At 51.9% G+C, this 13,452-nt stretch overlaps 1 protein-coding gene across 1 annotated transcript; it reads left to right on the top strand.

The window, feature by feature from the left end:
- Positions 1 to 904: 904 nt before the first annotated feature.
- HOXC13 (homeobox C13) lies at positions 905 to 8,218 on the top strand. The gene is made up of 2 exons (XM_087813901.1): positions 905 to 1,712; positions 7,101 to 8,218. Exons 1-2 carry the CDS (start codon positions 980 to 982, stop codon positions 7,355 to 7,357), a joined length of 990 nt encoding a protein of 329 aa, XP_087670027.1. The 5' UTR covers positions 905 to 979; the 3' UTR covers positions 7,358 to 8,218.
- Positions 8,219 to 13,452: the final 5,234 nt, after the last annotated feature.

Here is a 13,452-nt window from a genome sequence, read left to right as displayed (position 1 = left end):
GGCTTTTAATTTCTATTGTATATTGAAATATCAGCCTATTCTATTGCCCCCCACTTCCTATTTCCCTCCTTTTATTTCACTGAGTATCCCTCCTCTGTGCGATGATGTGAGTGGGGCTATCGCATCCTTCCAGCGCTCTCTGCTCCGCTTGAGAAAGATTTACGGGCGAGAAGTCCCTCTCAGGAAACTGGGGCTTTGGGGTAAGTGGCTGAAAGTAGAAAATGGAAACGCCATCCCGTCATCAAAGTCTCTCTTTCTGCGCGGCATCGGGGCCTTGCCAGCCTTGAGCTTCAGGGGAGTCAGCCTGGGCCACAGCGGGGCTCCCCACGCCCCGCTCGCGCGCGCTTCCGCCTGCTTTCTAGAAAAAAAATCCAGTTTCTCCCTCACCCTTAGCTCTAAGCCCCAATCCACTCACAGCTATCTTTTTTTTTGAGGGTGGGGGAGGTTTGGGATCTGTCTCCCCCATACACACTCTAAGCCTACGGGGACCCTCCCAGGAATAGCCCTAGTCTCTCCAGATCCCTTTACGTCGGCCAAATTCAGCCACCTCCTCCTCCCTCTCACTCCCCGGGGCCTGCCAGGGGGCGTTGCCCTGTCCCTTTAAATCTCCCAGCTCCCTCCTCTTTGCCCCTCCTGACAGCCAATCAACAGAGACCTTTTCCACTTTGCCCCGCCCCACCTGGAGGGGTGGGAACCCCTGGAGACTGGACCGGTTGTCAAAAGCTCACGCCGAGTCACGTGGGCGCGGGAGGGGTGCGGAGGGGAGGCGGGCGTCAGCGGGCGGATTTCTTAATGAAGTGTCCCCGCATGCGTAGAAGGAAGGGGGGGGGAGAAGGTGGAAACACCGCGAGGAGGAGGGGAGGGGAGGGGTGTGGAGGGAAAGGAGGAGGGATGGGGGAGGGGAAATGAGAGCGAGGTGTCTCCCTAGCTCGCTGCCTCTGGCAAGTGGAGTTTTTAAAAAGCTCGAGCAGATCATGTCATGACGACTTCGCTGCTCCTGCATCCGCGCTGGCCGGAGAGCCTTATGTACGTCTATGAGGACAGCGCGGCGGAGAGCGGCAGCGGCGGCGGCGGCGGGGGAGGCAGCAGCGCGGGTGGAGCGGGGGGCGGCTGCAGCGGAGCGAGCCCCGGCAAAGCCCCGAGCATGGACGGGCTGGGCAGCAGCTGCCCGGCCAGCCACTGCCGTGACCTGCTTCCACACCCCGTGCTGGGCCGCCCGCCGGCTCCCCTGGGCGCCCCTCAGGGCGCCGTCTACACGGACATCCCGGCCCCGGAGGCAGCGCGCCAGTGCGCCCCGCCGCCGGCGCCCCCCACCTCGTCCAGCGCCACCCTGGGCTACGGCTACCCGTTTGGTGGCAGCTACTACGGCTGCCGCCTGTCGCACAACGTGAACCTGCAGCAAAAGCCTTGCGCCTACCATCCGGGCGAGAAGTACCCGGAGCCGTCGGGCGCCCTGCCCGGTGACGACCTGTCCTCCAGAGCCAAGGAGTTCGCCTTCTATCCCAGCTTCGCCAGCTCCTACCAGGCGATGCCCAGCTACCTGGACGTGTCGGTGGTGCCTGGGATCAGCGGGCACCCGGAGCCGCGTCACGATGCGCTCATCCCCGTCGAAGGCTACCAGCACTGGGCTCTCTCCAACGGCTGGGACAGTCAGGTGTACTGCTCTAAGGAGCAGTCGCAGTCCGCCCACCTCTGGAAGTCTCCCTTTCCAGGTAAGGAAGGGGCCCGAGCGCCGCGGCAGCCACTAGGGACCCCTCCCCGCCCCGCCTGCCCCGGGGCTCCGCGCCCCAGCCACCCCCGCCGTCTGGCCCCAGCGCGCCGGCTTTGCTGTGCTGCCGATGGAGCTGGCCGGGCGAGCTGCGCTGAGGAATGCTCCGGGGAAGAAATCTGCTCCGACACGTTCCCCGAAGCTGCCTGGCTGAGAGTGAAGCAATCATAGGCGCCCGAGCGCCGGGCCGCCGGCTGGGCTTGAGTCGGTAGCTCGCCTCCTCCTCCCCCAGCCGGCTCCAGTCTCACGCGTGGCTCCCGGCGAAGCCCGCTTCCGGCTGGGAATGGGGGTGGGGTGGGCCTCGAGTGCCTTGGAATCCACAACCACCAGCCCCAAACCCTCAACCCACCGAATAACTGAGGGGAAAAATAAGAACCTCCAAACATTTTCTTTGCCAGAATTCCCAAGATCGTTCAGGCGCTAGACAGTTTATTTTTTTTAAATAGTAGTCTGATTTGCCAGGGTCTACAGAAATGTAGGATACTTCCTTTTTTCTTTTCTTTTTTCCTTGATGTATTTTTAAAATTTGGTCATGAATTTCCCGATTGTTAAAGGAGCAAAGAGCTAAAGTCTCTTTCGGGAGAGTGTGTAGAGAAGGGAGTTTGCATCCCTCTCCTGGAATATAAATTTTATTTTCCTCTCTGGTATACTGAGCTCAAATCCTGTGGATATTTCCACTGCTAATTCCCCCAAATGTGGGAGGAAAAGAGTTATCCACGCCTCAGACACAGGAAGAAGGGGGTAAGGATGAGAGATATGGGTGAGGAATACCTGTTTTGGAAGGATCTGGGTTCCAGGCCTAGGGTGGGAACCCCTCAGTTTTGTCTGGCTATGTGTGGGGGCTAAGGGATGGAATTCACTATTGTCCCATTCCTTCTCCAACTGAGGCTCTCTCTAAACAGGAGGGGATGTTGCAACCCACCCCAAGGGGGAAAGACTAGTCCCAGGTTCCTAAAAACCATACCAGGAGCTTTGAATTCAGCATTGCACTGAGAAATCAGGATTTGGGGTCTAATAAATCCAGAGCTTCAGTCTCCTCTGGCTGTAAGTAGAGCTCAGTGGGAGAGGGATGATTGGCTCTCTTCTGGTGTCCACAGGGGTCCTGTGGGGCCCAGAGCAGCCACAGATGTCTCCCCATACTGCCCGGAGGGTCCCCCAGCTCTGCATATGGACCCAAGGACATTTTCATTGGGAAGTATAGAACTGAAGACCTCTTAAGGGTGGGCCTGAAATTCCTCTGCATCCAGGACTGGGGCAAGGGCAGATAGTGAAAATATCACTGAATGATGTTAGAAAGTGTAGCAAATAACATTCTTGTAAATATTATGAGAATACTCAATATAACACAACTGAATATCAGGTGGGAGCCACCCTAGGCACCCCATTTCTGGCTGCAAGGAGATTTAAGGATGATATAACTTTAGTGCATGGTATCATGCATTACCTATTTGGCATTGCCTATGATATTTTTATATAATATGATTTCTGTTATTAACCACCTAATATAAAACACACAATAATACATTTCTAGAATATAGGTGATTCACATGTAGGGAGATGGCCCTGTAAGTCCCCATTTCACCCCAACAGAAAGCTACTTACAAGTTGAGTATTTAGCAGGAATTCTTGGAGCAGGGGGAGCCAATAGGCCATCCTAAAGGGCCAAAAGCAGAGGAGCATATGCCCACCAGGTCTACTGTGGGCAGAGATGCAGGTCCAGAGCAATGGGCGATGGATTTAATGTGAAGAAGTGAAAAGAGAAAGCTGCTCTGGCATCCCTGTGTATGCATGTGGAGTGGAGTAGGGGTGAAGGGTTAGCGAGAAGCTCAGAAACATCTTTAAACAAAATACACATTTTGAAGATTCCTAGGCGCACACACATGCGCGCGCACACACACACACACGCTAAAAATAATCACTTTGTAATCACAGCCTCCTAGAGAAAAATAGCTTTGAAATAAAAAAAATAGATAGCCCAGCTGAGATTTAACACACTTGCAAATTATGGCATGCAAATTACGGCATGGAAATGGATATAAAACCCAGTGTGTCTCAGCTCAAAACACTCCCTGTGTGGAAATAGAATCAGGCTGGTGTATCATAGTGAGTGCAGAAGTCCAGGCAAAAGGCAGATGAAAAAGAAATGATCTTCAGACACCCTCCATCTTTCTGCCCACACAGAGATCTTTTAGAAGTAGTGAGATTTCCAGATAACTCTGTCTATGCAATTGTGGTTTGTTCGGCAGCATCTAGGCATAAACACTACTGTCTCTCTTCAGCGCCTCTGGCTCTGACAAACCTCATCTATGGCAGTCTGGGCTGGTGTGGGAGACGGAGCAATTGTTCAGAAAGATCCAAATAATTAGGGCCAAGATGTGTTGTGGCTTCTTCCTTCCCCCAATTATACAGACCCTTGCCTCATTGCTCTTTTTTTTCTTCCAATGGTAAGTGTAGACTTTTTTTTTTTGACAGAGAGAGGCAGAAATTCCAAAAGAAAATCTGCAAAGAAAGGGGCGGGGAGAGACAGAGAGAGACAGAGACAAACAGACAGAAACAGATAGGATTAGGGGAGAGAGCCAAAGAGAAAAACATTTAGTGGGTCCTTTGGACCGTACTGAAAGTACCTACTGAGGAGCCTTTGGATTTTGGTTGAGGAGAGCAGCTAGGATTTCCAGCCGGGCAAGGTCCTCTTCAGAGCCCTGTTGTGGCAGTGGGTGGGCAAGAGCGAGGGAACAGAGGGAGCAGTAGGAACCTGTACACGGAGCCCCAAGAGAAAGCTATGGCTGAGCATTGATCTGATTTTTATTTGCTCCTCAAAGGTGTCTATTAGGTTCCCAGGTATGAAGTGGTTTGGGTGTGTGTATGCTCTGGAGGGAGATTAGGGAAGGGTTGATTGTAAAATTAATTAGCCAACTCCCCTACTTACTTTAGGCAGTATAGACACGACTGCAGGTCTAAGCTCCCAGATATTTCCACATCTGTAGATCCCACTTCCTTTTCAGACAAGACAACAGACAATGAAGTGGAGCGTCTGTTGGAAGGCAAGACTGAAGATATTTCCCCAGGAGGCCTTAAAAAAACACAGCAGTTTGGTCTGACCCATGAAAAACTTGGCCAAATCAATCCTTGGTACTCCACAAAGAAAAATAGTCAGTTTAGATCAATTGTGTTTTCAAAATGATATTTTTAGGGTTGCATTGATTAAACATCATTGGAAAATTAGAGTTGGGGCTTAGGGGACCCAAAATTGGGTAGGTAATTGTGAGCATTTACAGAAAGTGAGGCAAAAAACAAAGGACAATTATTTGGTTAATTCAGGAATCAAATCCCACTTTTATTCTATTTTGCTCTCCAGGGAAATGGAGGTATTTTAAAGCTGGATTGTGCCAGGTGGCCTATTTCCACTTGAGAACCTCCTGTGTTGTTATGTTGAGTCCAAAAACCTGGGTTTAAAATCTGGCTCTGCCACTTAAGTTATTTTACCCACTCAGAGCCTCAAATTCTCATCTTGTAAATGGGTTTAATAAAATAAGCCTGCAAAATGTTCTGAGGATTAAAACAAACAAAAAGAAAACTTCACTGTGTCTTCATATCATTACTTACCTTCTCTATTTTATTCTTGTCCCAGAATCATCACTTTCCTGAATCATAGTTACATCTGTAAGAGTAAAACAAATTTGAGAACTCAGAGGTTTTTGTTTTTTAATTATTTTTAACCTAAAATATCTGCTCTGTTAAAGTGAAGTTGTTTTGTTTTTCAGATTTTTATAAAACCTTGGCCTATTCATACATAGGCAGAGAAAAGTGACAAGTCCAACAATTTTCCTGAGAAATTGCCATCATGAAGACAGCCAAACCAGGCCATTGGAACCCCTCTCTCCCATATTCTTCCTGAGCACTTTATTTCCTCCCTGCATTGGATTGCAACCTCTTCTCCCCCCTTCCTGTATAGATAGGGTCTCCGAGAGAGCAGACCCAGCAGGAATGGGTGTAGGGAAGGTGTTTTATGAGGGCGGGGTGAGAACAGCATTTCAGGCAGAGCTTTGTGTCTTCATTCTGGACTGTGTCTACACTTTCAAAGGGCAGAGAATGAAGGGGAAACCCCAAATATTGTCTTCTTCATTAGCTTCTGCCTGAAGAAGTCTAATGATTACATTTTAAAAATCGAGGGATCACTTATTTTATATAATCTCCCTAGTTTCCCACTTCCCCTTGAAAGTGTGCTATGACCTTTTTATTGACAGAGACAAGGGTGGAGTGAAAGAGGGATATAAGTGACATTTATTGTTTTTAGTTTCTGTGAATTTTTCAGAATATAAAGAAATTGGACTACTAGTAGTTAGAATGAAAAAGTTAGAATGACAGTGTTCGTTGGCTTTGGAAGAATGGAGAGGAGAGGGGGTTGGAGCAGAGCAGAATTTGCTCTGTTTTTTGGGGGGAGGGGGCATTCAGCTCTTTTTATAGACTTATGTGAATAGCTAGTTTTACCCCCAAGAAGGGCTCTCCTGGTACCTTCTCTGGTGGACAGACCCTGGAGCACGGACCCTTTACTTCCAAGGACCAACTCTAGTCTCAGGGCCAGGGCCTCCTACCATGGATGTGGTTAAGCACCTCCCAACATTGGACTCCTAGAGTGATGGGCTCCCGCACAGGCTGGCTTCACTTGGACACTTTTCTTCTGTCTATTGGTGCAGGCCTCAGGGTCCTAGTACAGAGCTGGTGACCAAAGGCGTGAGCACCCACTTGGTGGTCTGTGCCCCCTGACGCTATCTCCCTGCATGCCATGTCCTCCCTCAAACCTACAGCAGAACACCTTCCTCTCATCCTGGAGCAGGGTATAATCTGCTGGCTGCCCGAATGATTTAACTGCAGGAAGGCCTGCAGACCAGAGTGAAATTTGAAGGGAGCCCTCTAAGGGCACAAGATTCTAGTGACGTGTTGTGCCGAGCCACAGTGAAGCCCAAGGCAAAAGGAAAAATCAGTAATACTGTCCCCGTGGTTATTTAAAAAATTGATATTTTGTTCATCGTGGATTTTTTGCATTCATTTTGATTTTTTAAAACATTATATTCAAGTATTATTTATCTGGATTACTGAGTTTTTGGCGTCCCCTCCTTTAAAGTTTGAACCAGAGGAAACACCCCAGTGGCTCACCTTAGTCGCGGCCTTGCTAATAATGGGGATGCAAAGGATTTGGCGGCCGCCGGCGGGGCCCCTTTGAGTCGCTGCGAGAACCTTGCGCCTCCGCCGCGGCGCAGCCTCGGTGCCCGCAGCGCGGTGCGGGGTCCCGCCGCGACTCACTTGCCGCCCACCTGCCCTCTCTCCCCCCCAGACGTGGTTCCCCTACAGCCCGAGGTGAGCAGCTACCGGCGCGGGCGCAAGAAACGCGTGCCCTACACCAAGGTGCAGCTGAAGGAGTTAGAGAAGGAGTACGCGGCCAGCAAGTTCATCACCAAAGAGAAGCGCCGGCGCATCTCCGCCACCACGAACCTCTCCGAGCGCCAGGTCACCATCTGGTTCCAGAACCGGCGAGTCAAAGAGAAGAAGGTGGTCAGCAAATCGAAAGCGCCTCATCTCCACTCCACCTGACCGCCTACCCGGCCACCTTCCCCCTCTATTTATGTCGCCGCTTTGTACCATAACCGAACCCACCGAAGGACCCTTCGCCGGTGCAGACGAATATTTAATGCTAACAAGAGAGAGGGACCGCGGCGGGGAGGCAGAGAGTGTCGGGGGCGGGGCGCTCTGCCGCCTCCTGCTCCCCACCCTATCCTCACCCCCCACCCCCATCCAGATGGGACCTGCTGGGTCTCAGCGGCTTTGGAGGTGGGTCCTGGAGGGCTGTGGGAAGCAAGCTGCTGGCCCCCCACTCCCCCTCATCCCTCTCCTTGCCAGAAAGCCCAGTGGCAGCGAAGAGCCCGGTCATTCCAACCAAAGCAGGGTTGGAGAACCCCCAGTAACCCCATTCTTGCCTCTTCCTTTGCCGAGCAGGTAGACGACCCCCCTGAGGGTGCGATCTCGGTACAGGACCTGGTGAGCTTATAATTTCCTCCCAGTTCCTCCCCCTACTCCCTGTCCCTACTACACTCCTTAGTTAGGTAAGAATTCCCATGTAAGATTTTCTGTGCACATTTTAAAAGTCGCGTTAATATTAACGATAATTATTAGGGATCTGGCACCGTGATTGGAATGCAGGCAGCGCATAGGTTTTCTTTCTTTTCTCTCTGTTTCAACCAAAGCTGGAATTGGCCTGAGAGACACCTACACGCGCCCCCCCCCCCCATCTCAACCAAGAAACTGAATTTCTCAGGAGCCGCCTTTGCCCCCCGCTGCTTCCTCTGTTCTGCTGTCCCAGTCATCACACAGGAATCCGAGGACGGAAACTCAGCCAGCCTTCTAAGTATTTTTCTTCTCTCCTCCTCTCCCTTCTCCTGCCCCCTCTCCCCTTCCCTCCCTCCCTCCCTCCCTCCCTCCCTCCCTCCCTCTCTCTCTCTCTCTCTCTCTCTCTCTCTCTCTCTCTCTCTCTCTCTCTCTCTCTCTCTCTCCTCCAGTCAGTTCTCCATCATGGCAATAGCAGAGGACAGAGGCCTCACACTCTCACCTTTACTGATTGTCCAGCGGAAAGCAGTTTCCTTCCAGGGCCCCCACGAAGCCAGCTAATGTAGACGTAGACGCTGCCTAACATTTCGCTGCCTAACATTTCCCTCGGGGGCCAGCTTGGTGCTGGGGGCCCCCACCTTCTCCCACTGGCGCGTTACGAAACAGTGTTCTTTTAAAATGTTCATCAGAAATAGGCTTTTAAAAAGTGTTGTGTATCTGTATATAGTGTTGTGAGGTCTGAATGACAATGTATTGAATTGAATGCAAAAAGAAAAACCCACAAACCTGTTTTTAAAATAAAATCTCTTTTTTTGGGGGGGCCTTGATTTTATTGCTCATAGTTTTTCTGAGGCCTCTTCTGTCAACTGGCTCTTCAGAGAAGTTCCTGCTGCCCTGACTCAGTCAGAATGGGCAGTGGAAGAGTGTAGCCATCACCACCAGCTGGGAAGATCTCTGACTCATATTTTGTTCCACTTAAGTTTTTTTTAAACTTTGAGTGGTTAAAATATTTAGGAGAAAAGCCCTTCCCATCCTGATGGAGAAAAGGAATGTAAATCAGCAACTGAAAAGGCCTGGGAGCAGGTGAGTGAAAACAGTACATTCACTTCAGTTAGTAGTTGGGGTTCAGAGCAGGATTTGGGTGCTGGAGTTGAATGCTGTAGTGTTAGTGGTGGTGGCAGTGGCAGGGAGCTAACACTAGGCTCCTGAGGCCCTACTGTCCGCAGAGGGTCCCAAATTCCTACAACCAGCTCAGGGTTGGGACTGGGGAGAGGTCCGCACTGCCACCCCTGCTCAGCATTCCCGGGCTGCACTCTTTCTTCCCCGATCAACCTTCGTATAGAGCTCAGGCTCTAGGATTCCTTTCACCCCCAGTACACTAAACCAACCCCACTTTTATTCTCCAGCATTCCTGGAAACCTCAGTCTTCCAAGCAATCTGGAGCCCTATAGACTCTGCCACTAATTTGTTTTTTCTGTTGAGTCAGTCCATGCCTATCTCCTTATCTGGCAAAGTTAATGAGATTGTTAAATTGTCAGGTTAGGAAACTTAAAAAGCAATATAGCCTAAAACAATGTTATCTTGGATTAAATCTTTACTGCAGCAATTTTTATTTATACATAATCTTTTTTCCTCTCCTGAGACACGGAAAGACTGGAGGCACTGGGTTGGAAATTAGAGTTCTCTGATCTCCCTTTACCTGTTGGCTGAAGTCTTTAATATTTTATTTAAATAAATAAATGCTTCTGAGGATGAAACACACACACATGCACATAGAGGGAGTCTGAGAGACAAAGAGCCTGAAGAAGTCACCGTCTGTTGAAGCCTTGCTACTGATGTGGCACCAGTCCTGTTCAACTCCATTTCAACTCTGGGTTAACTATCAAAGAATCATATGCTGGGAAGTAGAGATTTAGGGGGTTTAAGAGAATCTCCCAAGAATAAGGTTCATTCTTAATTCCATCTTCCCTTTCTCTTCCCACCGACCAACCCAACCTCTCCCCAAAACCAGTCTCCCTTGAGATGAAAAGAGTTGAAGATTAAATGTATGTTTGGTCAGAAAAAGGAACTGAATAGACAAGAGGTCTAGGGTTCCCCTGATATGGTCCGCCACCCCTCTTGACTTGAGAGTGCATCGGGTAGTCCCATGACACACAATTTAGACACAGTGGAAGTTGGAGACTTAGAGGGGAAAGAGAGTCTAGAGGGGCCCTCCACTTCTGCACACAAACCCACACATAGTCAAATGAGTGAGTCTTTCCCCACACGGAGGGGCCAGCACTTAAGGGCACAGAAGAGGGCGATGGAAAAGAGAAGGAAGAAGCCTGTGCAAGCTCACTGGGGTTGCATTGGGACCCCAGCAACCCAGGCAAAGACTGAAGACCCTCTGAGTCCCTGTGAGTCCCAGTGTGCCAGCGTGTTTAGGGCCCTCTCGTGCCCTGGATTAAATATGCTTGGATGGATTTTGAAGAATTGTCATGCCTGGATCCATTTTAAGATGCCTCTCCCATAAAAGGAAGTAAGCATGAGAATGGAAACTCCCACGTGAGACAGGTGTTGTGTGACCGTGTGTTCTGGGGAGGCAAAGTTGGGGAAATGTATTATTCTTTCCTGATCATGCTGGTCCCTTACCTTTCAGTCCTCTGAGAATTGGCATTGGGCATTCTTTAAGACATTCCTGTAAAGGGTGTGTGTGTGTGTGTGTGTGTGTGTGTGTGTGTGTGTGTGTAGAACCTTTGACCAGTGAATTTCCTCAGGCTTACTGCCTGTGTGTGCAGCTATGTGAGTAGGAGTGTTGTCAGCAGGCACTCAGGGTATAGAGTATGTTTTCTCTTCTTTATTTAAATCTATAAAAACCCTTCTTTCTACCGCCAGTCTCCTAGTGTTTGTGTGAGTCAGGCTGCAATAAATATGAGCGTGCAAGGGGGATAGAAGAGGTCTGAAGGGCTGTGAGCACAGAGGCTTCTGGAAACAGCTCTTCGTCTCTGGGACTGGGGATTCTGCTATCTTTCTCATAATCTGAGGTGGCACTCTCCGCTCCTCATGCCCCACCAGGTCAGGACTGGGCATCCCAGGTGGGATGAGCTGGAGCCTCACAAGACTCTCCATCTGGAGGTCACTCTACCAGGCTGCCAGGAGGGCTCAGTTATATCCTTTCCTGAGTTTGGGGGAAAAACCCTTCCCACCCACATCTTCATCCCCAGACCTAGGGCCCTTCAGCGGGTAGTCCCACAGCCAAGAACCCACCTGAGGGAGCAAGGCCAGCAGTTCTCTGGAGATTCCTCCACGGCTGTTTCTAGACCATCTGTTCCTGAGGCTGATCCACAGACGGCAGGGTCAGCAGTGAGGGAGTAAAGCAGGGACAGCCCCCCCATCCCACCCCACCCCGGAGATATTCTCCAACGCTCAGAGGATTGGAGCTGGGGACACTCCGTCAGCCCCCTCTGTTCAGAAGAGAACTCCCCACACTAGGATCCACCTGGGTCCGACTTAGATGGTGTCGGACCCACCCCTCAAAAAACTCCAACTGCTGGATCAGATGTGTATCCAGACCTGCCCTGGTGGAGGATTGAAGGGCCCTGGGGAGAGAGGAGCTTCTGGGAGGAGGAGGGGGCCAGAGCCTCTTCTCAACCAACCAGGCTCTTCCTCTTTTAGCCTTGACCGTGACTAGGTCTTTCTGACCTTGACTTCGCAAGGAGCACAGGGAAGGGGGGCGGGGGGGATGGAAAAGGCCTTGATCTTCCGGTGGCCAGAGAAGGGGAGGTCCTCTAGCCCACTTGACGCGCCATCCCCCTTTCCGCCAGAGCCCGCCGCCTCTGTTTACACACAGAGGAGGTGTCGTCTCCAGTCTAGACAGGGGCGCTAATAACGCCCATAAAAGGCAGCCTCTCCAGAGATGCTCTGCAACTCGGCTCCCGCGCGCCTACCGCTGGCCGCTCCCTCCGCCTCCTCCGCCCCGCCCTCCTCTGATACCTCCGCCCGGCCAGCCCGCGGCCTTGGGGAGGGGGGACCCAGAGGGTGTCTAGAGGCTGAGAACCCCCGCCCCGCACCCTTCTGAACCTCTTCTGTCTCCAAAGGTAAGTGGACCCTGCTCTTTCAGCCCAGCCATCCGCGGGATTAACAGCACATCCTCCCACCACCACCACCAGCCTCCTGGGCCGGTTGTCTCCATTCCATTCGGCCCGCGCTCCCCACCCCGCACTGGGGGCTTGGCTTTGGGAAACCTTTGCGTAGCTGGGCAGAGCCGACCCCAGGCAGATCTCAGCCGCTCACCAAAGCTAGGCCTGGCCAGAGGCCATGGTCACAGGAGCCCCCCACTGTGGGACAGGGGGCACTGGGGGTAGTCCTCACCCCATACGGAGCTTCGAGGTTCGCGGAGACCAGGCCCCCTGGCTCCCGCATATTTGCAGGCGGCTGTGGGTGTGGCGTTTGATGAGGGTGTTTTGGTGTGTTTTTTTTAAACTTGGTCCCCACACCTTTCTTGACACTCAATAATTCACTAGGCGGAGGAGATCCTCTGCTGGCGATGGTGGAAAATGTCAGAGCCGTGCAATTATTTAACTATTAGCGTGCCAAAAAGACAGAGAAAATGGGGCAAGATGGCCCATTTAGGGATGCTCAGGTGAGAGGTGGAGAGATGGCTTCCCAGATGTTCCCACCTGGGATTCCCCACCCCTTCCCCATTTCCTGAGTGGCAATCGGGCAGGGGTCTTGCGGTGGGAGGGAGCTCAAAGGAGCCCCAGGATTGGAAGAGGTAAGGACGCTACTGACCCCAGGCTGCTGGCATGAACCTAAAGCTTGACTGGGCCCCCACACCCAAGGTTTCTCTAAAGCCCCCACCTCCGGGCTGCAGGTTCTCAGAAGGCAACACCTAGAGAAGGGCTCTCCCCATTTCCCTTTTTAAGTCCCAGGCTCCTCGAGGGAGTTCTGGAAACCAGGTGGGCTACAACCTCTGGAGGAGCTAGTGAAGCAAAGACAGAGAGGAGACTGAGCCCTCTACCTTCATCTCTCAGCCTTGTCTGAATCCGCCAAAGACCGGGTCGCAAGCCTGAGCTGCCCTAAAGGGGCGGAACAGAGAAGACTGAGGGGTCAGGGCCCAAGCCCTCCACATTCGCCGCTTTTCACCTCCCCTCTCCCTGCCAGCCCAGTCCCTACTGAAATCCCTTCCAGGGCCCAAGCCCTGCATCATTTGCATATAAGGCAGAACCGCTTTCGGCAAACTAGACAGTGACCTTGAACCGGGCGGGCCACTGTGGTCTCTCCACTGACGGGAGGAGGCGGCACCGCGCGGAATAATTCCGACCTCGGGTTGGCGGGGAAGGCCAAACACAGCCACTCACGGCTGCTCGGTGGTAGCCTACGCAGCCTCTTTGCCCCTGCCACAGAGCCCGCACAGATTTTATATTTAACTACTTTCGCCTGGCTCAGAGGTGGTGGTAACTGGGACCCGCGAGGAGGCCGCCAAGGTGCAGAAGGATGGAGACTCAGACAGAGGAGGCTCAGGAGAGGAGGCAGGACATCCAGCTGGTGGATGTGCCAAAGCACGAGGGCTGCCACCCGTCTTTAAGGAAAGCCTTGGACCACAT

Source organism: Miniopterus natalensis, chromosome 2 (genome assembly GCF_054644295.1).
Source record: "Miniopterus natalensis isolate mMinNat1 chromosome 2, mMinNat1.hap1, whole genome shotgun sequence".
Classification (NCBI taxonomy): domain Eukaryota; kingdom Metazoa; phylum Chordata; class Mammalia; order Chiroptera; family Miniopteridae; genus Miniopterus; species Miniopterus natalensis.
The sequence above is the reverse complement of the archived record's forward strand: the minus strand, read 5'-3'. Positions and strand labels throughout refer to the sequence as shown.